This window comes from Pteronotus mesoamericanus, unplaced genomic scaffold (assembly GCF_021234165.1).
Source record: "Pteronotus mesoamericanus isolate MK-2021 breed Mesoamerican mustached bat unplaced genomic scaffold, CSHL_Meso_final contig_94, whole genome shotgun sequence".
NCBI classification, from domain to species: Eukaryota; Metazoa; Chordata; class Mammalia; order Chiroptera; family Mormoopidae; genus Pteronotus; species Pteronotus mesoamericanus.
This window is the reverse complement of record NW_026555285.1, coordinates 27914108-27940013: the sequence shown is the minus strand read 5'-3', so window position 1 is coordinate 27940013 and position 25906 is coordinate 27914108. Positions and strand designations below refer to the sequence as shown.

The 25906-nt window shown below is 34.3% G+C and overlaps 1 protein-coding gene across 1 annotated transcript in view; it reads right to left on the bottom strand.

Moving 5' to 3' along the window:
* The window catches only part of PIBF1 (progesterone immunomodulatory binding factor 1), a 177386-nt gene that overhangs the window by 82776 nt on the left and 68704 nt on the right, over positions 1–25906 (bottom strand). The window contains exon 11 of the mRNA XM_054586420.1: positions 4075–4240. Coding sequence (XP_054442395.1) covers positions 4075–4240 — 166 coding nt within the window. The remainder of the gene's footprint in view (positions 1–4074; positions 4241–25906) is intronic.

Here is a 25906-nt window from a genome sequence, read left to right as displayed (position 1 = left end):
AATCATAACTTCCAAGCAGCAAATCCAAATGTAAATGTGAAGGGCTACCTGGGGCTGTATCAGAAAATGCCTTTGTATAAAAAGAAAGGATAAAAAATTAGAAAAAGTGATACCAAAAGGCAGGGAAATGGAGTATTGTGTAAGAACAAAAAGTCCTTTATTCTTGAATGGTAACTCATTGAAGGAATCATTATCATGACAATTATAAATTCACTAAAAAAGGAGACATTTGTAGTGACAAAGGGATGTTTTAATGCTTAAATTCCAATTATCTAAAAAGTGTATTTATTAGTACAGATTAAATTAAGGAGTGGTAGTACACTTGCTCCCTAACACAGTACTGAGAAGCAACAGAACAGTATGGTTAAAAATATGGTTTTGATCCAGAAGGTTTGGATTTCAACCCTTCCTTTGGTACTTACTAGTTGTGATCTTAGGCAATTACTTATTCTTTCCAGGACTACCGCAAAATATTGTTGGAGGATTAAATGAAATGGTAAATTCACAGTTTAGCAGAGTGCACAGAGCATTGTAAATGTTGAAAACTACTCCTACTACTACAACTACTACTACTACTACTACTACTACTACTACTACTACTACTACTACTACTACTACTGTAAGAAATGCAATTATAAAAACTTGTGTCCTGGCTGGTGTGGCTCAGGTGGTTGGGCATCGTCCTGCAAACTGAAAGGCCACAGGTTGGATTCCCAGACAGAGCACATGCCTCACATGTGTGTTTGGTCCTGGTCAGGGCGCCTATGAAAGACAACTGATTGATGTTCCTCTCATATACCGATGTTTCTCTCCCTTTCTCCCTCCCTTCCCCTCTCTCAAATAAGCATGTCCCCAGGTGAGGTTAAAAACAAAACAAAACAAAAAACTTGGATTAAATGGTTTATAGCAATAGAGATGTATGAATTTAAATTAACTTCAATTCTCTACAATTAAATAATTTTGTAGACAACACTTTCTCTAATAGGCATGAAGTTCACCGTAACAAATGTATGTGATTGAGCACATTCTGTGCGGTGGAAAAAGAATATGCAGGAGATTTATTTACAGTATTTAACAAGCATAGATTACAATTTAATTTCTTTAATATATTCCATCTCACTTTCTTCAATTATCTCCATTAAAACTTCCCCTCATAATTAACTAAACATTATACTCCATCCTCCAAATATATTCCTTTGGAGGGAGAAAAAATAACATGGGAATATTTTTGGACAATTTCTTATGTCCTTGATTGGATAAGAAAAAGGAAATTCAAGTTTAAGCATTATGTCTTCTTGCTGACTGGGAATGTGTTTTGTAGATACTTAGTATTCTTTTTAAAGAAATCACTACACAGTGAAACAATCTGGGGCATTTACAGAGTTCATTATATTGGGTTGTAGTTCATTAAAAATCTGGTTGTTGATGGCACTTATTAATTCCACTGTCAAAAGAGAGGAATCAGTAAAGACAGTGTTAAATGACTGTTCTCACAGAAGAGCTGGTATCTTTCATCTGCATCCCAGTACTCCGCCAACAAAAAAAAACACAACAAAGAAAAACTGCAGAAATAGGTATCTAAAGAATCAAAAAGTTGAAAATGAGATATTTTATCAGGTATTATTTTAATATGAAATTTTAGAAATAGCATTAAATTGAGAGATATAATTTAAAATTCTCTCTTCATAACATAGAGGAGAAATGCCCAGAAACTTCTGCTTGTGTATATCTTCCAAATACCTCTGTACCCCATGATAGAGAATTCCCTTTCAGTATGGATTTGTTTGAGTGACTGCTCTAAACAAAGTCACTACTGCTTCTGAAAAGCACAAGAAGAACTTTATTACTAGACCTATGGACCATTATTATATTAAAGATGCTTCAGGAAAAACCAATGTATAAACATTTGAATTTAAACATGAATATATAAAGTAGGTCAATTTCTTTTAGGAATCCATTCAATATCAAGGTCTCAGTGGATAGTTCCCTTCTTTTAAGTAACTTTATGGTAATGCAAAACTACATCAAACTATATATATATGCAATACGAAGTTATAGGCCAAGAATTTTTTAAAAGTGACAAAATATAAAAAGCCAGTGTTTTGAGAGCCTTTGTCAAGTGATAATTAAGACAAAATAAATTGCCCATAAGTTATAAAAACATGAGATTATTTGGTAAAACCCCAGAAGAGTACATAATAACTGTAATAATACTTACCCTTCACAAAATTATTTTTCTGTAAATTATTTGTTCTAAATAAGAGTTGTCTTAGAAACACTTTCTAGTATTTCAGGAAAATAGATTCAAACAATGGTTCTATATTAGCATTCATCAAACCATTCATTCACTCATAAAATATTTATTGAGCATCTACCATGAGCAAAGCACTGTTAGGCACTTGTGATGTAATGATAAATGAATAGTTTTAGTTCTCTCAAGGATCCTAGTTTAACAGAGGAGAGAATGTACAGAAATTCCCCTAAAGCCTCAGTTGTTTGTTTTTTTTTTAACCAACTAGAGTTTTAAAGATCACAGTAATTTTTACAAAGGTGCTTTTCCACAAAAGACATTTATAGAAAGAAATACATTGATTACTATTTACCTGCACCCACAGACCAAGTGGGTAGGTCTATAGGAGAGTGGTTTTCATACTGCAAGTTGCAACCTTTATGGGATCGTGAAATCTATTGGGATTGCAACAGCTAAAAATAACAAAATCGAATGGTTTAGAAAACATCATCACGGTGTGTTGTAAAGTGTTGTTTAGTGAAGTGTTTGTTTCAGAAGTGTAGAGAGAAAGAAGTGTCTCTGTATTATTTCCCTATACACCTCCACCACCCTGCTCCAAGACACATCCTTAAGCACAGTCATCCAACATGAAAAGGGAAAGGAAAGTCATTTTGCTAGGAATTACGAAATTTAAACCAAGGAAAACATTAACTTGCAAAAGACAAATTCCAAATCAGCTAGTCTAATACAGTCTCACTGAATATGCACAGAAGAATTTGCTGTAGCAAATTGTACCTGCAGTGGTTTTCTGAAAAAGGTATCTGAAAAAGTATTAAATGAGGAACACTGGTTTGCTCCAGCAGTGGACACCATCCGCAGCTTTTACTTATGTTTTCTTAAATATCTATGTATTTAATGTCATTTTTATGTTTTCCCTAAGGCTTTATTTTCGGAGAGACCCTTTATGTTGTTAATCTTAGTTTTACTTAGCAAAGTACTTTTTAGAAATGTAATCTGAGATATTGTAATGAATAGTTACATTGTTAGCTAATAATGCTAATAAAATTACTAAATCTTTCATTAAATGTTTCTAATGACCATTTCCCCCAAGTCTAAAATAGTCGAGAACATGATTGCATGTAATCATACAATGCATGATTACAGCAAAATATAACTTACACTAATTGAAAATCTTTTAATTATCTATTGTTAGACACTTAAGTCACTTCCAATTTTTACTGTAATAAATAATGCTGTAATGTACCATTAATATCTCTTATTTCTTTAGGTAAAATTTCTTTAACTAAAATTACTGGATCAATTTTTTTAAGGGCATTAGCGATATTATCATACTGTTCACCAGAAGGGGTATTCCATTTTCTAACTGCATGAGATTTCCCATAAGGTAAAAAAAAAAAAAAAAAAAAAGTTTAAATTCACATTTCTTTAATTATTAGGAAGAACACATTTTCATTTATTTCTTAGCAATCTGCATTTCTTTTCTTGGAAACATTGCATTCCTTCTTTTTACCTATTTATCTAGAACAGGAAGGTAGGTCCTCTTGATAAGAGAACTTTTAAAAAGAAAGATTCTCCTGGGCAGGGACAGTGACGGGGGACTGACTTTGGGAGTGAGCAGGAAGGGGTCAGGGGACAGCAAAGGGGAAAAAGGCAGGACATCTGTAACTGAATAACAATTAAAAAATTATAAAATAAAAAGAAAGATACAGGTCTTTTCTCATTCACAACACAAATATCATTGACAAAGCTCAATATGATATAGGCCTTGCACTCATGGACCTCATATGCTATGCTAATTTTGAAAGAAAAGTTTGTATATGTACCTCCAGTTTTTTCTGATATTTTTCACATTCCAATTGACACTGTGAGAGATTTCTCGCAGTTTCCTCTTGGATAAGTTGCATGCGCTCACTTTCAAAAGATTTTAATTTACTTTGATGGAGAAATTCAGTTACTTTGCTTTCTGTACTAAGTTGTAGTTCTCTGTACCTGGAAGAAGCAGAATGGTTATGAGACTTTAAAGAAATCTTGATGATTTATATGAACATAAACATTACTATTTTTCCATACCCACATTTTATCATGTACTTAATAACATATTTATTCAGCAAAGCTTTTGTAAATTATTTAGATAGGCATATGTATGGAAATATGCTAAATCCAGAGAACAAAACGTATCAATTAAACTTCTTCTAATGCTCCCTTATTTCCATTCCTTCCATCCAGGAGTAATTATTGCCTATTATTATTTTGTAAGACATTTAAAATAAAAAATAGTAAGAGGAAATTTCAGTTATATTGCTTAAAATGACTTAATTTTTATATATTTCACAGGCCTTAAATCTACAGCATTGCTTCCTAGCTGGCTATTTCATTCTAAGTCTAATCTCAGATGGAGAAGAATGGCATGAAACATGCACATTAAACTGCAAATTCTTGAGATACTTGTAAAATAAATTTCTAAGTCAGTAAACATATATATACTTTGATATTACAGGAAAACATAACATACAAATTACAAAGATAAATATATAGCTACAAAGTCTATTACAACAAAGATAAGGAAAATTCTCTTCATTTCATAGGTATAACTAGTAATAAAAGTATTACCACTTAACATATAAATCACCACATATTGTAAATTTAAAAATGCTTCAGGTTGATTATGTTCTAACAGGAAGCAAAACACAAACTCATTACACCCTTTTAGGGAGCCATTCTGCACCTAATAGAATGCTAAATATGTTATTAAAATTCATTTATTCAAATGTTTATTGAGTTAGTCAATATGCCAGGTAAATATGCATACAATGGTAGACAAAATAAGTTTTCCCCTTTAAAGAATTTAGGTTGCTGGGGAAGACAGGAAAATAAACACGAAAATTCAACAGATTGTGTTAAGTGCTTCATTAGGGTAATTAGTGGGTTCAGTGGGAATATACAGGGATGTGTAAGGCAGGAGGATGGATGGGTGGGAAGCGTTCTAGGAAAAAGCAGCCAGAGTTTGTATAGGGTAGTGAAGCAGAGGGCATAGTCTATTTAATTCACAGCATCTCACTAAATCCTTGCAAAAACCCTACTAGGTTTTGCAGATGAGAAACTTGAGGCTCAGAAACATTGAGTATTTCTTTAACAGATAGAAGTTGCTAGTATAGGACTTCCAGGCACGATGGCAGTGTAGGCAGACATAGCTCACCTCTTTACACACCAAATCAAAATTACAACTAAAATATAGAACAACCATCATTCAGAACCATCGGAAATCAAGTTGAATAGAAGTTTGACAACTATGGAATTAAAGCAACTACATCCACCCAGACTGGTAGGAGAGGCACAGACACGGAACGGGCTGGTGCCTCACCAACATGTGGTGGATAAAAGTTTGGGATGGATATCACAGAAGTGAGGAGTCCCAGCCCCACACCAGGATCCCCATCCCAGGGTTCCAGTGCCAGGAAGATAAGTCCCCACAACTTCTGGCTGCAAAAACTAGTGGGGATTGAGTTGGTGGAAGAAACTTCTAGAGCCCCAAGCAGTTCCTCTTAAAGAGCCCACACATGGACTCACCTACCCAGACTCACTCTCTGAGCTCCAGCATCGGGGGTAGCAGTTGAAAGGCACCAGGGGAATACAGGGAGAAATGGAAGTGTCTGGAATCAAGGTGAGCAGAGGCCATTGTCCCTTTTTTAAGCTCTCCTACCACTACTTCTCCTCCTTCTGCACTACTTTCCTCTCAGCTTTTGGGTATCTCTTTAGCTCATTTTTGCTCAGTTCTGGCTTGATGCCGTCCACATTCACCTGAGGCCCCTGCACTGTAGCCATCTCTCCAGAGGCCCAAACTGAAAACTCACTTTCCCTTTTTGATCACAGCCATCTCCATGGGTGTGAAGTAGTAAAAAATTATTTTACTCAAAAATGTATCAATTCAACATTTTGCTGACATGAAAATGTCCCTGTGCTCAAGGAGTGTTTTAGAAACATAAATGTATAAAATGTGTGAAATCAATACCTACTTTGTATGCTACACTACACAACACACTAGACCATATCACTAAAATAAATTCTGGATGAATCACTTAAAATGTGATATTGATTTTTAAAATAAATTGTTTTGAAAAGATTTAACTACAAAGTTTGCCCTCTTATGGATTCAGGACATTGTGGGTAATTCTGAGATCAATGCAAACTCCAAATAAGAAATTAAAAACTTAGCTTTTAGAGTCCACCTGCTCTTTTTATTCATTATATGGCACTTGAAAGTCACTTTTAGCACAATTATTCTTTCCTTATACTGAAAAGTTAAAGAACAACGGTAAACTTCTACAGATGTGAGAATACTAAGTTTAATAAACTGACAAACCTAATTAATGTTAATTCCATAGACCAAATGGACTTTGAGAATACTAAGCTTAGTAAGCTGACAAAATGAATGATAATCCATATATCAAATGATAATTCTGAAGGATTAACAAGTTCCCATGTTGTATATGCCATGGAAGAATCTTCCTCAAGTAATTTTGCCTTTGTAATAATTATGATTTTAATTTGTTAAATTAAACTGTGAAAATCCTGAAGAAACATTAGAGCTGCAAAAGTAGTTCCAGCAGGAGTAGACATCCGGAGCATAACTTGAGATTTAGGGTAACTCCCTCTTATTTGTTTTGCTAATATAACCAAATGCAGTTTACTGTGTTGACTTATCTCATTTTATCCTCTTTATGTGAACATCTTGTTTAAACTAACTCAATATTATTTGTATATTAACAACTTTATGTTTGATAACCTTATTCACCATAGTAAGAGGTCAAATTTCCTATAAAGTGTAATCAGAATCTCCAGTTATCCTTACAAGCATCTCATCCCAAATTTCCCATTTGGCTAGATTATTCTGTATGTTACCTTTGTAACTGGGTTCTTCTAGTTTTCATAAGATTCATCCATATATTGTATGCTACTGTAAAAATAGTAATCTCAAGTCCTACAATGAAATGCTTGCTCTTAAGGAATAGTCACTGCAACAGATTTTGGGGCCGGATGTATAAGGAGAAGACATGTTAAAAGGTACTCTGGGTCAATACAGAGAAAATACTGTAGTTTAGAAAAATACATGGAAGCAGGTAGTCATGGTTGCACCACTAAATCCTTCATGTGAGGAGAGTAACTTAATTCCAAATTTCAAAGAAAAGGGGGCATAGGCCGATGATAAACTTTGAAACAGAGATGGGTCTGAGTCTCCAGGTGGGAAATCTTGGGGAGATGGTGGATTTCACTGTGGGAAATTGGAGTCGGCAAGGACAGAGGCTGAGAATCAGCGCTAGTCTCTAATCGACTGAGAATCAGTTTCATTTACATAGGTGGGATTCCAATCCACTTCACTGGGGTGTTTCAGACTCCTCTTTCACCTTATTCTATTAATAAGGCCTCACAGAGTCTGATACTCAAGTCCTTTAAGTTATTCATTTTGGTTGAGCTAATAACATCCACATATTAATTACTTTGTACCTGTTATTTCAATTTCAAGAGGATACAGCTCATTTTCACCCTTTTTACAAAGAATCTTGGTTATATTTCTAGGCCTGTACCACATATTCAAAATGGCTCTGAGTGAGGCACTGAATGATAGTTAACCAAATCCTAAGATTTGCTTATTCTAATTAAGAACAGGAAAAAAACTGTTCGTCTGGATTTTCTGTTTCTGTGGCCAAGGAAAGCTAATCATCTTAGGTTAAAATACTAAACCACTGACTTTTCAAGTATTTCTAAAGTTTTTTTTTCCTTAATAGTATATCTACCTGTATATATATCTATCTATATAGATCTACATCTAATATTATATTAACTAGTATTCTACCAACTACATAATTAAAGCATAATAAGTATAAGGTACAAGACACAATACTTTTTACAAAAGTACATATATATAATTTCTTCTTCAAAACTGATATTTTATATAGGGCTAACTGCTCATTAACCTGAATATTTCATTCTTCAACACCCATTTCATTTAAAAATATTTATTGTGCACCTAATGTGCTAGGTACTTTTAGATATCAGTGAACCACAAAGAGCATCGCTACTTCTCAAGCTCATATTCTAGTGGTGGGAGAGAGACAAACAAATGCAAGGTGGTAATGCTAATAAGTTCAAATAAATTTACAATAAAGTGAAGGAATAAAGAATGATAGAAATTATTAGTGGTGGTCCTGTTTTAGGTAGGTGGGGCAGGGAAGGCATTTCTCTGTTAAGGTGATATCTGAGCAAAGACACGAATACCAGGATTTACTAAAACCTGTTAGAACTTAACTAATTGATTGGTCAGACAATATTTACTAGTCATGTATCATATTCAAGGTTTCTAAAATATGGGCTTTTTCACTTTAAAGGAGAGATATAACAACAAACATATGAAGGCAATTTACACTGATTTGAAACTTGGTATCTTAAACGAGTAGCTAAAATTATGCACCAAAACTGTACTTACGGATTTGTTAGAGTCTAATTAACATGAGTTGCAACTAAAAAAAAATTGTAAGTAAAATTCTGTAATAAAATAAAGAAGTCTGAATTTTTAACAAATGAAATAGTGCTACTATTTCACAGGACTTGGAAGTAGATACTTATCTGAACAAACACTCCTGTCATTGTTTAAAAATAATCTGAATTAATTTTTATTGAGGTAATTAATAAGACTCATAAGAAATGTCCTTTTGCCATTTTGTTAATTTTTTTAAATGTCTTTTTAATTTTTGTGATTATATAAGCAATGAATGTTTATTACAGAATTTTAGGAGATTCAGATAATAAAACAAAAAGTATCAATCATAAGCCCATACAAATAATTGCTGTTTATATTTTCATATATTTCCTCTGTTCTCTGGACAGGTAAATATTTTCAATTCTGTAAGTAATTTATTAAATCCATTCTTAGGGTAAAAATATCAAATATAACAAATAAAGACTAAAGATGTGATCACCACTCTCAACTTCTTTTCTCCTTGCAGAGACAACCACTGTTACCAGTTTTCTGAGTATCTTCCTAGAGCTTTTGCCTTCTCTTTTCTTTTAACAATGCATGTGTGTTATACACAGAGGATATATCATCAGTCTTTTTCTTTTAGTCTTTATGAGTTTTATTAAATCTTTATAAAATAGAATACAAAATTCCAGCATCCGTAGTTGGCATCAAGGAAAACTTTTGAGCTGTATCAGTTCACTTGGTACAGTGGAGTTAAAGTGCTTGGATGTGTTTCTCCCACTTTTAAAAAATTTGAGCTTTTGTCTTTTTCATGTATCTTAACACTGAGACCCTGCCGGTCCTCCTTCCCCCAGCACCAGAGCAAACTAGGACCCTGGGACCCAGGTGCTCATTCACAGTAACAGTTCTGGCCAGTCCTCCAGGTTGCACTGCAGCTGTGATGGGGGGAGAGGAAGTGGCTGTCCTGACTTGGAGAATAAAAAGCTGCTCACAGGTCAGCGTTCCAGACTGAAGTGGCCACAGTGCCTGCAGTTGGCGAGGCTGTTTCGTCTACAAAAAGGCAGAGCCCCAGCTTTGACACATGGAATCACTGAGAGGCTAGACACCATGGAGGTGCGGGCTGTGCTCCACGTTGGGGTCTTTGGAAAGGCCAGTCTGCAAAATCAGGTGGGCTGAGATGGGCATTGGGGCCCAGACTGCAAAAATTACTCACGATTTTTCGAGGCGCGGGCGGCAGGGGGCAGACAGTGTCCGAGCCCCACAATCAACTGGGCCCCCTGACATTCAAGTGTTCTTCAAGAGTAGGAAAGGGAAATGTCTTTTTTTTTTTTAAAAAATGGTATCATTTCATATATACTCTGTAATTTCTTTTTTCACTTAAGAATATAGTTTGGCATCTTTCCATCTGTCCTTCATTCTTTTCATTTGCTACACAGTAGGCTACAAGGTATACACAGTCATTTAATTAATTCCAATTCACTTATTTTAAACTGATGAACATTTATATTGTTTCTAATTTTTAAAATTATACACACCACTTCAAAGACCATCCTAAAAAAATAAATTTCCTGTGGAAAAGTGAATCATTTCTCTAAGAAAGATATCACAAAGTGGAATTGTTGGGTCAAAGAATTTTAAATTTAATAGGTACTGCTCAATGTCCCTTCCATTGGCAATTATCATTTTAAAATTTTACCAGACATGTATGACATATGGTTTCCTCACATCCTCTCCAATATTTGATATTATCACATATGAAAATGTTTGCTATGCACATTATATGTGAATCATTCTTTCAAATAAAATCTTCTGTCCTTTTCCCTGATATTATAACTTAAAATTTTTCCTATGCCATTAAACCCCATTCCTAAGTATTTACTGACCCTGTAATTTTTCATTCTTTAGTCCACTACTGTCATTTAAACATTTAGCTCCTCCCCAATTTCTCACCTCATTTTCCCACCCCAAATAGTAGTACCCATCCAATGCAAAGGGTTATATACTCTGAATAAATCTGAATTTCCAAAAACAAAATACATCTTTGAAGGAAGAAGGCCGTTACCATTAAAGGCGGCTCTGAGGACTGTTTTGTAAAGTAACTGTCCTGAGTGCTGCAGGGGCGTGTGCGGGAAAGCACAGGAGCCCCGGCTGCGCCTGCGCTGCTGGAAGAGCCTATCGTTTGGATCCATATGTTCTAACGTGTTTCTTTAAAAAAATAAACTTGACTCATTACTTATGTACATATTTAGACATTCATGGATACATCAAAATCATAGAAGGACATTTACACTTACATAAAAAGAAAAGAAAAAGTATATATATCCTGAGGAAATGATATCGCTGTAGTAGGTAAAAAATATCTGGGCGGAGGGAGGTTGGGAAAATAGTTAATTTTACATTAGACAGTTTGATTTAAAAAAGTACTTTTACTGAAGGCAACTCAAAAAATTTTTGATATGAGCAATGTAAAAAATGAAGAATTAAGTACTTTCTATTTAAATAATTTTGGCTAAGAGCTCTTTAACTTCTTACAACAAAGTGTTATTAGACAAGTAAGGAATAAAGTACTTCTCATGGCATCATCAATGTCTAGTAAATTAAGTCTTTGGTTGCTTGGTTTTTTAATATCCGGAAAATATTTACAAGATCTCTACATCCAGAAATAGGCACGCCTGCTTACCATACCCAATCTTCAATTTCTGTTACTTTAAAAAAGAGAAAAACTTTTAAATGTAGTTTTATATACTTCAGAAGATATCAACTTAATGTACATTTATGTAAGTACATTTATATAAGTACTATTTACAACTAAATTAAAAAGGTAGATTTGTGAAAATCTACAAATACTCCTTTAAAAATAACTTTTCATATTCCTGTATCTTTAATATTTAAGGATGATTATATTCTTCAATTATTTCAATTGATATATCAATTGGAAAGAAGGGCAGATCAGAACCTCCTGTTATCCAGATAACATATCAGCTTTCTATATTGTAATAAACTCTCCTAGTGGGAAATATCTGTTTTCTGATAGAGAATCACTGGATGTAATCAGAGAAATTTACTGATAGGTATATGCTGAACTGGTAAATGTTCTAAAGGTAGAAAACATGTTAAGAACAATTGACCTATACTAGAGAACACATTTGAAATGGCTTCCCTTTCATTGACAGAAACAGAGTTCTAATAACTAGTCTTTCCCTTGTGAAATTTTCTAAGCTGAAAAGAAAGCAGGTACAGAAACTTATAAGACTGCCATCAGTGTTGCAGCAGTGATTACTACGGGGCAAGCAAAGGGAATTTAAAAGGCACTTCGTCATTTGTCCAAATGTTTCTGCCATTTACATGATTTCTTCAACCCGTTCACTTCTCAGCTGTAATACGACATCTGTCGTTTTTGGCTTACAAGCGAATTCTTAAATGAATGCGAGAGATCTTTTTTTGCAGAGTTAAAAATGCTGAGTATGCTTAACAACTGTACCATGGATTTATAAGAATTTCAAGTATGTATTTAGAGTAATTCAATGCATCTATCATATCATGATCAAATAAAATGTGTACTGTTATTAATAAAATAAACAATATGTAGTAATATTTGGCCATCTTAGAAAGGCAAAAAATACATATTGCAGGTATGTGAAGATAAAAGTACTTAAATGAAACAAATACAATGAAAGGAATGCTGCCTTAAAATAAATCAAAGCATGCATGAGATAAAATTAGAGTAAAATATTTTGACAGTGTTTGAAAGAGTAGCTGTTTTCCCTTTTGTGGCAACATGACAATAAACACTTAAAAATTCATCTTGGACCATCCTTTGAACCAAGAGTATTCACTACATCAGTGCTTCGCAGCACTGAAAACTATTTTGCGCTGCTTTCAATATATACCTCAGAGTGTTGGCTTACCTACAGTAAAGAAAAAAATTCAAACAGATAAAACAGAATCTAAAAATGTCGTTTGGACCTCTGTCTGTGTTTCAATTTGCTGTAAACTTAAAACTACTCTAAAAGAATGAAGTCCATAAAAAAAAAACAACTTAAGTACTTTTGGGGAATGCTTTTATGAACAATAGTGTCAAGAGTGAACAACAGCAGAATGGAGGCTAATCATGGTTTTGTCCTATTTTTTCATAATATATAGCTCAAAGGAAAAAAGTCAGTTTTCTATACGCAAAACTACTGTAAAGGCAAAAAAGGATGTAAAAGCTATCTATTTAGACCAACTTCCTATTAACAGGCAAGCACTATGAACCTTAACCTATACAAATCAGTGTTCTGAAAAACGAGTTAAAAAAAAATTTCCATGTCTCTAGGAAACTCCTGAATATGAATCCAGAAACCAGAGTCCTGGGTTCAAATCCAGATACTTTGGTAGTAGAGCAAGACTTACTTTCTTTTGCAAGGGTGGGGATGACCCTGAAGCTTGATTTTTATGTAGCCCAACCAGGGATAACCATCAGAACCACTTGTGGAACTTTAGAGAAGTATAGATACCATAGTTCTACCTTAGAACTACTGAACTGAAATCTTAGAGGATAGACTTGGGAATGTTAAATTCTGGGTAAGTAAATGAGCTAATATAAGTAAAATGCTCACAAGAGTGTCTCCTATAATTAAAATATGTTACTTGAGCCCAAGAGTCTTGTTTAATGCATCTTTGGATTTACCTGGTACACTATAAGCTCTTAATAAACCTGTACTGAATGAATGAATGGAGTCCTGTTAATTATTTATATTATAAAATTTAGATTATTAAATGGTTCAAACCAAGATAGAAAACACTCAAGCCTTATAAGCCAATCTGATGAGGGGCATTCTTTCCTGAAAAATAACAAAATCAGTTAATTAAGATTATTATTTCCAGGTTCAGTTGTCAATTTAAAATGAAAAATTACATGAAGAAAGAAGACGCAAAAATGATTGTAGGACAGGTATGATGGAGCTACAATCTCCAATTTAGACTGGAGTTTCTAAGAATGTACAGTTTGGCTAATGACTAACATGGCAGAAGCAGACATGACTATATTCTAAAAACATCTTAAAAACAAATGCAAAAAGGGGAGCAAAGGTGGGTATATCTTAGATATATCTAACTTCTTTAATGAGTTAAAGTTATTGTGAAAGGTACACATCATTTTAGGAATGTAAGTGCAACTCACTGGCCTACCTACAAAAATATAATCAAGTCTATCATAAAGGTATGTAAAACAGAAGCAAAGAAGAAAAAATAATAACTAAATCACTTTGTTAGGTCTGCTCCCCCATCTCTAAATTTCTCTCATTATATTTAATAAACTAAAAGACTGCATATTAGATCTATTTTAAAATTTGTAAGCAAGTAGATATAAAATATTAGACCTGTTAGCACAGTTAACACATATACTATGATCATATTTTTACTTCTACATCTGTTTATCAAATGAGAAAGTGTGTAAAATTCCAGAAGATATCTACGTACCTAAGTATGTATTTAACTATTTATTTATGGCTATAAACATGACATGATAAAAATGAAATAATAAAGTACCTAATAAAAGGTATTTAATAAATATTAATTAAATAAAAAATTAAACATTTAAACATCCTACATTATTATTTGGAAGAAATGCCTTCTCTTCTTAAGTATTTTCTTGGGTCTCAGTGTTCGTTCCACACTTTCCCATGCCCTCTCATCCCCCGTCTAGGCTGGCAGAAAGTTGGCACCTTCCTCATTGCCCTGCTTCCTCCTCCTTTTCTCTCACTTGCTTTTATAACCATGACCCAAACCAGTGGGTTATGAGAGACTTGAGATCAAAAGTCAGAGATGAATCATAAAGGTATTTCTTAAGAGAGTACTTGAATTGGCAGGAGACCTGGTCAGCATGTGTAGAGACCAATACAGAAGAAAGGAGCCTAACATCTCAGTGCTTTGTGTTTACATTTGCTTCTGTGTTTGTGGTTTTCATTTAATCATCTCTAAAACGCTAACACAGAATTTGAGATTATTGTCTTTTTAGAGATAAAGAAACTGAAACTCAGAAAAGTTACCAAGGAAGTAGAAAAGCTGGAATTTGCACCCAAGACTGCCTCAAATTTCTAGGCCCTTACACTATATCCTGAATCCAAGAGGGGAAAAAAAAAAAAAAAAAAAAGCGTGTATCAAAAACACAATCTCCAGCAACATACCTCTGGCAGGTAAGAGTGGACAGACACGATTAAAGGAAGAAGATCGTAGAGACAAAAGTCATGACTGAAAGGTGAACAAAGAAGAAAACAGGTAAGGGCTCTTCACAAAGGAGTAAAACACGTAAATGCTCTCCAAGGGCAGAGGAAAACCTTTGTTTTGGGTCAGAGGTTTAAGGAAGCCTGAATAATCAGAAGGTATAATGGATGTCCTAGGAGGAGATCTAGAGAAGAGTTTTTTGTTTTGGACAAAGTTGGCTCTGTGCCCTACCAATACTTACAGTATCCATGTGAATATAAGATAAGGCCTGGGTGCCACTTTTTATTTGAGTACTTTTAAAATCTCTCCCATTGAGTATTCTCTCAATTACTTTATTTTGAAATGCATAATACTATTTAGGGAAGACACATTGGCTTGCAAAAACCATAATCAATGCAAATTTTGAATGCTGATACTCTTCACAGGAAGGAATCAAGCATAGAAGCAAAGACATTTAATATGAATTTATAAATATTTCTGGAATGCAGCCTCACAACTACACCGAAAACAGGTTTTAAAGATTATTTTAAAAACATATAATTAATCACATTTTGAAGATCAAAAACACACCAGAACAAATGAAAAATTTTAAAAAAATTAATAAAAAATACTTGTGGCTCTAAAGATGAAAATACAATGTCATCTAGGGATTCAAACAGAAAAAAATATCAGTGATGGTAAAATGTTTTGAAAAACTGTGTTACATATTTCGAAAAGTACCTTAACTTACCTTGAAGGTCCACGTGATGAGACTGAAGTATTCTTTCACATAATGTGATTTAAAATTTTTAAATATAACTAAATTAAGCAAGGATTCTGAAGCCAGACTTTATGGGTTCAAACTCCATACCTGCCCCTTACTACCTGTGCGTCAGTTTCCATATCTATAAAATGGGATTAACAATGGTAACAATCTAAACATGAGGATTAAATAATATTGGTAAGTGCTTAAAACTGTGCCGGTACAGTAAGCACTATGTGTTTGCCAAATAAGGTTAAATATTCAAGGTTGCCAAAACCTTGTTTTTGTTTTCAAGCCTGTCACAGGAAAGGTAACAGGGCACCTTACATGCTATCCTGGTTGAGCCAAGACCTCTCATCATATTTCCTGTGTTTTCCTATGAACCATGAGATGTTCTAATTATTTAAAATACAGGAATCTCGGAAGCACAGAATATTCTTTTTCTTTCAGTCAGTGGAGTCTTTCAGTCATCCCTTACCCAGAAACAGAGTCAAATATTTTTTCGTGCACCCAGCTAAAGAGATGCCCGGGAGCGAGCGATGCTGCCGTGCGGGGGGCCATCTCCCGGTGGTGACACACCCACTCAGGCTTGCGATTGGTCACCCAGGACATAGACAATGGCCACTGCTACTGAACTGAACTTGTTGAAAAGCAGGCATAAATGCTTCGGATAAGGAATCAGCAAACTTTTTTTGTTACGGAAAGAGACAAAGGGTAAAAGTTTCAGGCTTTGAGGTCCATAAAATGTCTATTGCAACACTCAACCGTGCAACTGGGGCATGAAACCAGGCATAGGAAGCAGAGAAATGAGTGTGGCTGTGTTTCAATAAAACTTCATTTATGGGCACTATCATTTGAATTTCAAATAATTTTTGTCATATCGTTCTTGTTTTTTCTCCTAATAATCAAACCATATAAAAAACATTCTTCAATGTTACAAACCTCTCTAAGGAATGGGTGGGTTCCTTTCCACAACTTACTTGATTTTTAGTAATTCATTATACAGATCTTGTACTTGATTCACATTTTGTTGATTTTATCCACTAATTATTTAATAGTTTTGATGTTATTACAAATGGTATTTTAAAAACTTTTAATTCCAATTTTCAACTGCTTATTTCTAGTGTATAGAAATACAACCAACTTTGTTCATAATGACCCTGTATTCTGCAATCTTACTAAAGTCATTTACTAGTGTTAGCAGCTCATTTATAGATTCCAGCTATGACATTTTAAGAAAACAATCTCCTTACCTTTATATCCTTGTTTAAAAAGATACCATTTGTAACTATCCTTTTGGTCTATTTCTGTGATTCTGTTTTTCTATCCTTTTGGTCTGTTCCTATGATTCTGTTTTTGTCTTGTTTTCCTTTTAGATTCCACATATAAGTGAAACCATACGGTATTTGTTTTTGTCTGACTGACTTATTTCAATCAGCATAATACCCTCCAGATCCGGAAGGGAGGAGGTGAGGGGTGGGTGGAAAGGGGAAAAGGAGGCATAGTCAATAATATTGTGATAAGTTTGCTTAGTGACAGATTATTACCAGAATTAGTGGGGTGATCACATTGTTAGGTATGAAAGTTTCAAATCACCGTATTGTATACCTGAAACTAATGTAATAAATGTAAGATTGTATACCAACTACACTTAAATAAATTTAAAATAGCACTTGGAAGAAATAAGAATGAAAGAAGGAAAGAAAATCTTAAAACATTGGCATTGTATCTGACCCGCAGCAAATAGCCAGCATTTAGTAAATCCCTCCCCAAATTTCAGTTCTTACTATATGTTTTACCGAAGTTGCTGGGTCTCAACTCTTGAACTCTAGGCCTTCTCTTTATCCTAGGCTTGGGTTCTTTATTCCCATTCATTTACTGTATTTGTACATGATTTGTACTTTCATTAATTTTATTTAAAATTAATTTATTTTCCAATTACAGTTGACATACGATATTACAATCATTTCAGGTGTATAACACAGTGGTTACACATTTATATACCTTATGAAGTGATGTGGCTGGTATCCTAGAACTTCAAGTACAAACCCTTAATCAAAGTCATAACCTTCATTCACCCATGAGTTACTGCTGCTTCTAAAAGTCCTAGTTCTAATAATAAAATTATTGTCAACTCAACTACCACCCGGTTTTTTCCTTTTTTTAAAATGTAATTTTTCTTACATTTTCCCATTACCATTCAGCCCGTTTACACCCCCTTCCCCCAGCACTCTCCCACTCCTGTCCACGTCCATGAGTCCTTTTTCCTTTTTTCTCAATCTCTCTACCTCAACCTGAAAATTTTGTAAGAATCACTAACTTTCCAAGATTTTTTGAAAATCTAGTTAGTTACTGAATCCTGTAATAAACGCCACTGCTAATATTTAACACAATGTGACAAATACTTAATCCTCACAATTCTATGAGTTACAATTATCTTTATTTTATAGATGAGAAAACAGAGACATATAAGTTATAAAACTTTCCCAAAATCATGCATTTAGTAACAACAGAAACAATGTATCTCTAACAACTTAGGCAGTCTATCTTCAGAAACAGCGCTCTTAAACATAAATTATATTGCTAATGTGCACAGAGTGTAGGATCCACTTGTGGAGACTCCGGCATTGGGTGTTATTGGATGATAATTGGGGAAATCCAAGAAATGTCTAAAGTTCCATTAAAACAAGCATCCCTCACTATGATATTCTTGAAAACGATAGGTGCAAAGGGGCCAGTGGCAAATGGTAAATAAAATAATAGCTGAGGGAGTTTCTCTGGTAGAGAGAGATGGAGAATGTGATGAGTCTAAGGTTTAAGAGAAGCCATTAAACCCCAAACCCACCTCAACACTGGCTGATTCCTGGAGACTAAATATACTAGAGTATACTTGTATATATATGCTGTAGAGTATATATATATTTATGGTATTAGACTGAAAAGAGGGAAAAGTGAGCTTTAACCCTCGTTTTCTCAGTCACAGGAAAAGAGGACGTGGAAGGCCAACGTGTACTCATGACTGTGAAGTAGAGATCCATAATCTAGATGCCCAAACTATGTGGCTTGGAATATGATCCAAACATATTAGAAATTTCTTTTCTCTGGAAAGGAGGGGGTGATGAGTAGAGAGCAGGGCAGAAAAATCTCCACCAACGCCCTCCTCCCCCTGCTGCGTGTTATTTCTAAAACCAAATTTCCCATCTATTCGCTATGCCAACATATGAATTTAGGCCATTGTTACCTATTACCTAGACTTCAGGTACTCATATTCAGGGAATCTTGAATTACCCAGAATGTATGTAAGTATATTCCTGCCAAGTTTAATTATGTAAAATGTGTTTTCATCACGTCACGTTGCACTGCTCACTGAAGCAAACTTAAGGTCTTTATTCCGACTTTCCAGGTCTACCAAAATAGAATCTATCTCCTACCAGCTTGTGTCTTCAAATCTTACTGAATTATCTATTTTTCCTGACAATATTTTTTTCCCTTTCTATATTTAGAAAGGTTTATGAAGTTTTTGGAATGCCCTTCTTTCAGATCTGCACATCCAAATTCATAGTTCACATAAATGCATGTCCCATATACCACCTCCTCTAAAAGGTCATTCTCAATACTGGTCCATTCACATAGAGAGGGACATTTATATTCCACTACAGACTCCTTAAGAGATATAACATTTTCCTTTAAAATATAAATATGCATATACAATCATTCTTTCAGCTCTTTGGAAACAAACCCTTAAATTTAAAAAAATCTTCTACAACGTCAGGAACAAAGGTTCAATAAATACTGAGTTGAAAAATTTCTAGCCCATCATAGGAAAAATTTTAGAGAGGTGTTTTAGCTCTTTTTTAGTCCAAATTCTACCAAAGAGAAATCTGAGTACAACATATATATTTTTCTCCACCTCTTCCTTTGAAACTATGGGGAGAGATATGTTTCTCTTTTGCCTTTTGATGTACACAGTAAAGTGCAGAGTTCATAGTGTTGGCTCTCATTTAAAATATAAGGAAATAAGACAAGCAATGTTAAACACCTGGAGTAGACAAATTAAAAAAAAAGAAAAAAAAGAAAAAAGTAACCCTTGGTTCATCCACATTCAAACATTAAGGGAAGCAAAAAACAGTTCACAGAATTGGACTACAAAGACTCAGTTCTCACAGAGAAGAGGCATTCACGGTGATTAATTTCCACTAGGTTCTATTATAAAATGGTAAAGGAAAATGAATTTACCTATATGGAATTCTTCTGTATTTATAGGTACAAATTTACAGCATTTATCTGATGGTATCTGTGTATAAAATTTAATATTTATAAATTTCATAAAAAGAGAAAAAGCTAGATCCTTTTTACATAGTTCTATCAAAATGCCCCAAATTATTCCTGCTAATCTTTTTATTCAAAGTTCATGAAAAGTTTGGGTCATTTAATTCAACACTGCTCTGATGCCTTCTACCATCAAAGATGTATGTCTGGTTTAAGAGACATAAACTTTCTCTATGCCTTGGTAGAACTCATTGGTAAATGCTGCCTAAAATTTGTGGAGTAAAAACTGGTACGTAAGCCTGCAGAAAGGCAATCAGAGCTTACAAATTTCCCGTAAGTGGAATGCATAATATTGAAGAGAGCTACTGATAGTGATGGGGAAGGGGTAGTTTCTATGATAAAAAGAGGCATATTGGTTATACTGGAGACCAAGTGGAAGTATACAGTAGTTAGCAACATGGACAACTGGTTAATAAATCATTTTCTCTTAGAAGCATTCAGCTGATAGTTTTAATTTTCAAAAATAAGACATCAGTACTTAAGTTAAAGATTCCAACTTAGGTTTTATAAGTGCTATTACTTTGGGCTAAAAAAAAAATCTATGTTTAATATTTATACATGACTGAATTTCACAACAACCATTTCTTGTTTAAACATCTGTTGACTTATTTCTGGATCAAATGCAGAGTTTAACTAATAGCAAAAGATGACAAATAAGAACAGACGTGTTTTGTGGCATCAACATACAGAACATTCCATTCTCATAAATGGCAGGCTATTAACCATACCTTGATTTTCCTGTAAACTACTTTGAAAAACTATTTCAAAGTTAATATTTCATTGTCATTAACAGGTACATGAGTTACTTTACAGAGGTTTACATACAGACAGCCTATCTGACTAAATGATCTAGGTCCACATTTGCCCTGAGGAAGGGAGATGTATTCTTTTGAGTATATTTCATCTCTTGTGATTTTGGAAAAAAATTTTAGAAATGTTAGGCTTGTTACATATAGAGTACCTATGAATAATCCAGCTAATAAAAATTCGTATGTGTGGTCCCAGTAAATTTAAAAGAAAATATATGAATTCTAATAATAGATATTTGGTGTCACTTAAGTTCTGTTTATTTTTTATTTTTACTTTTAAATATTTTATTGATTATGCTCTTACAGTCATCCCAATTTTTCCCCCTTTGGCCCCCTCCACCCAGCATCCTCCATTCCCTCCAGCAATCCCTCATCTTACTTCATGTCCCTGGGTCATGAATATAAGTTCTTTGGCTTCTCCATTTCCTATACTGTTCTTAACATCCCTCTGTCTATTCTGTACCAACCGATTCATAGTTCTTAGTCCCTTCACCTTTTCCTGCATCCTCCCTCTCCCGACTGATAACCCTCCAAATGATCTCCAGATCTATGACTCTGTTTCTGTTCTTTTGTTTGCTTAGTTTTGTTTTTTAGATTCAATTGTTGATATTTGTGACTTTATTGCCATTTTAATGTTCATTGTTTTGATCTTCTTTTTCTGAAATAAGTTGTTTTAACGTTTAGTATAATGGCTTGGTGATGACGAACTCCTTTAGGTTTATATTGTCTGCCCTTCCATCATAAACGATAGCTTTGCGGGATAGAGAAATCTAGGTTGTAGGTACTTGCTTTTCATGGCTTTGAATACTTCTTACCAGTCCCCCCCACCGTCTGGCCTGCAACATTTCTTTTGAGAAATGGACTGACAGTCTTCTGGGAACTCTTTTGTAGGTAACTATATGCTTTCTTCTTACTGCTTTTAAAATTCTCTTTATAACCTTTGGCATTTTAATTATGATGTATCTTGGTGTGGTCCTCTTTATGTCCATCTTGTTTGGGACTCTCTGCTTCCTGGACTTCATGGCTATTTTCTTCACCAAATTAAGGAAGTTTTCTTTCATTACTTTTTCAAGTAAGTTTTCAATTTCTTGCTCTTTCTCTTCTCCTTCTGGCACCCCTATGATTTGAATGTTGGTAATGTTTGAAGTTGTCCCAAATGCTCCTTAGCTGTCCTTTTTTTAATTCTTTTTTCTTGCTCCTGTCCATTTCATCCAGTCCACTGTTGATTCCCTCATAAATTTTTCTTTATTTCACTTAGTGTAATCTTCATTTCTGCCTATGTCTTTTTTAGGTTGTTGAAGTACCCAATGAGTTCCTTGAGCATCCTAATAACCAATGTTTTGAACTCTGCATCTGATAAACTGCTCATCTCCATTTTTTGTTTCTGGATTTTGTTCTGTTTTGTCACTTGGGCCATATTTCTTTGTCTCTTCATTTTGGCAGCCTCCCTCTGTTTGTTTCTAATATTAGGTAGAACTGTTTTGACTCCCTGTCATAGGACCATGGTGTATTGTAGAAAAGCATGCGGTGAAGCCTTAGGTAATTGCAGGGCGAGGCAACCCATGTGAACCAGGTTGATGGAGTCTCAGAGATGGCATCTCTGCTCTGTGGTTCTGTATGGGGGATGGCCCAGAAAAGGGACAATGGCTGATGTCTGGTCTCTGAGGTTTTGTCTGCAAGGAAGCTGTCCCCTGGCACTTGCCCTAATGCTAGTTACTTCAGCTTCCCCCTGTATGCCACTGGTGTCCTTCCAGCTGCTGCTCTGGTGCTGGAGCCCAGAGGGAGTGAGTCTGTGTAAGTTCCAAGTCCGTTTTGGGCCACTGAGGAGGAGACACCTGAGACTCCTGCAGTTTCTTCCAGTGCCCCAACCCCCCCAGTTTTTACAGCCTGAAGTTATGGTGACTTACTTCCTGGGGACTGGAACCCTGGGCTGGGCGGTCTGGTGTCAGCCTAGGATCCCTTTCTCCTGAGGTGTCCCTCCTGATTTTATCCACCACACAGAGGTGGGGAACTGTCCATTCCATCTCTCTTACTTATCTGGATGAATGTAATTTCTTTAATTCCTTGGTTGTCAGACTTCCATGCAGCCCGATTTTCTGATGATTTTGGGTGATAGTTGTTTTGCATTTTAATTGTAATTTTTTATATGGTTGTGTGAGGCAAGCCATGTTTACCTCTGCCTCCACCTTGACTGGAAGTCTAAGTTCTGCTGTTTATATATATATACTAACATATATATGTGTATACACATATATATGTATATATATGTCAATATATACTAACTCATTTCCTATTTTTAACAAATATATAGGCTTTTCACTTGTAAATTAAAAACACATTGCCTTTTAAGTTTTAAAAAAAACACATGCATATGTTTTTTAAAACTTACAAAAAATGCAAGGGAAATCCCAAATCCCAATAATATGAACTGCTAACAATGAAATAGTAAGTTGAGGAAAGGAACCTTCTTTAGAGAGCTTTGTAAGAGTGAAAGTCATCCAAATGCATGAAATAATTCTACCAGATCTAGTCAGAGGCTGCTCCTAGCCCTTTATCTTTATGGTACTGGAAAGACAACACAGATACATCTTATTTTAAAAATCAACTACCTGGATGATAACAAATAACAGCTAACATGTATGTATAACTTATAATTGTATAATAAATCTCATTTAATTCTATGAAGCACAGAATTAAATATTGGTTGTTTCTTCTTTCATTTAGAATAACACCCTTTAATGGCTAAAAGGAATTGAGAATATCTTCACACCTAGTGATAATGACTTCTACAAAAGGAGAAACTAAATGAACACACATGTGGCATATAACATAGGTATAACATAGGTATAGGTAAATGTTGTTATACATAAACATTTGTTAAAACAAAGGACTAAAACCTTGCTTAATGAAAAGAAAAAGTAGAACAAAAATAATACATGAAGTAGTATTTTATTATTAAAGCATTCAAGATCTTATTTAATGAATCTCAACTATAGTAAAGCAAAATTTACAGAAAAACTAATTAAATGGTGTATATGAAGTTAATATAGCTTAACTTAAAGCTAGATTTTTAGGGACTTAAAAATGTCCAACTCTGTTTCTTTAACCCTTAATGTCACTATTATGATGTCCTTATTACAAAAAGTAATGTAAGTCATCCTACATGACTTTTAGTTCATAATAAATGTCATATACCATATGGTAGAGTCTAGAATCTCTAAGGTGTCATTTGTTCAAGAGTTAGTAATTTGCTAAATGTCATTTTTGTAGGTTGAAAAAAATAATCTAATTTTATATAGATGACATAAAATTCTGCTTGTAAAATTTAAAAAAATGCTATTCTTATTGAAGGACCTTAATAAATACTAATTGAAATGATTTAAAAGGCATACATAGTGGTTTGAATAATTCAAATGACTTAAGAGGCATATGGAGTGGGTTGAATGGGGTCCCTTCCTCAAAATACATGTCCACATCCCACTCCCTAGAACCCTGAAGAGCACCTAATTTGGAAAAAGGGTCTTTTGCAGATATGGTTCAGTTAAACATCTTTACAAGAGTCTATCCTGGAATATCTGGGTGGGCTCTAAAAGTAACTGCATGTATCCTTATAAAAGATGCAGAGTAAAAGGCAATGGGACAGCAGAGGAAGACACTGAAGTGATGTGGCCATACGGCAAAAAAGCCAAGGAATACCTGCAGCCCCTAGAATATGGAAGCAGCAAGGAACAGATTGGTCCTAGAAATTTTAAGTGTGTATTGTCTAGCTGACACCTTCGCTAAAGACTTCCGGCCTCCAGAACTATGCCAACAATAAATTTCTGTTGCTTGAAGTCATCAAAGGTTGTGGTAATTTATTATGGCAACCACAGGAAATTAATACAGTATTTTTCTGAGTTTTGTTGTTGTTTTAACATGTGTATTGGAGAACAAAAATGTACCTATTTATGTTTAATATAACATCACACATATTGTGCTTCTTACACTGTTACTAATACTGTGACTTAATTGGTGGCGCAATGAACAACTGGGATGGGAATGCAGAGAACAGATGTCTACTTCTGGCCCTGCTCCTAATAACAGTATAACTGAGGACAAGTCATATAAGCTCTTCAGATTTGTTTCCTCATTTGCAAAGTGAGCAGAATGTTTTCAGTGATCTAAGTTCTTCCCAACTCTAAACTTTTGGGAACTTTTAAAGTGTTAAAAATAATGTAGCACAGTATAAAATTCATAATAAAAATAAGAAATATTAAAATAGTAGCAATGGACAGATTGATCAACTCAAATCTGCCAGAAGGTTCAAGAATTGGCAATATGTAAAATTCCCCATAAAGTCAGTAGCTTTTAAAAACACCCATGTAGCTCTAGTTTTATGTCCAGAAATGTGCCAGGCTCCATGTTTTATAATAAAAACAAAGCCTGATTGATTTATAGGAAATAAACTACTACTTATGATGTAGGCATTTAAAAAGTTAATACATATAAAACACCTAAATATTGCTAGGCATAGTAAGGGATCAATAAATATTAACTTTATTATATGGGATAAATCATCATTTCTTCTTTTAAGTATCTTCTATCAGTGAAAAGAGCTCATAACTACAGCTTTTTAAAGACAATGTTAAAAGGGTTATTTAGTAACAAAATTTTAAAAAGCTTAACGATCTGATTTTTATTCAGTGGTAACTTTTTTTTTTTTTTTTTTGCTGCCCTAAAACATACTCTTCCAATCAATCCTGTTTCCTTTTTAGTGAAAGAACTTTTCATGATGACTGTAATACTGAAGTATAATTTAGAAGCAGTCTCCAAAACTGGAAGTAATGTTCACCTAAATATGCCTGCCAAGTTTAAAAATGTATTAGGAGTTAAATTGAAACATGTTGAAAATGACTCATTGTGGACCAGAATATACACTGTAGGAAATAAGAGCTCATTTACAAGTGGGAGAAATACACTCACACTTCATCTGTGGTAATTCTCTGGACTTTCCTTCCAGTAAACATCATATTTTAAAATAATCGTGGAAAATATCTTACTTTTAACTGAAGGTTTTATGAGTTGACTTAGTCAGCTGGCATTCCAATTTTTTATAC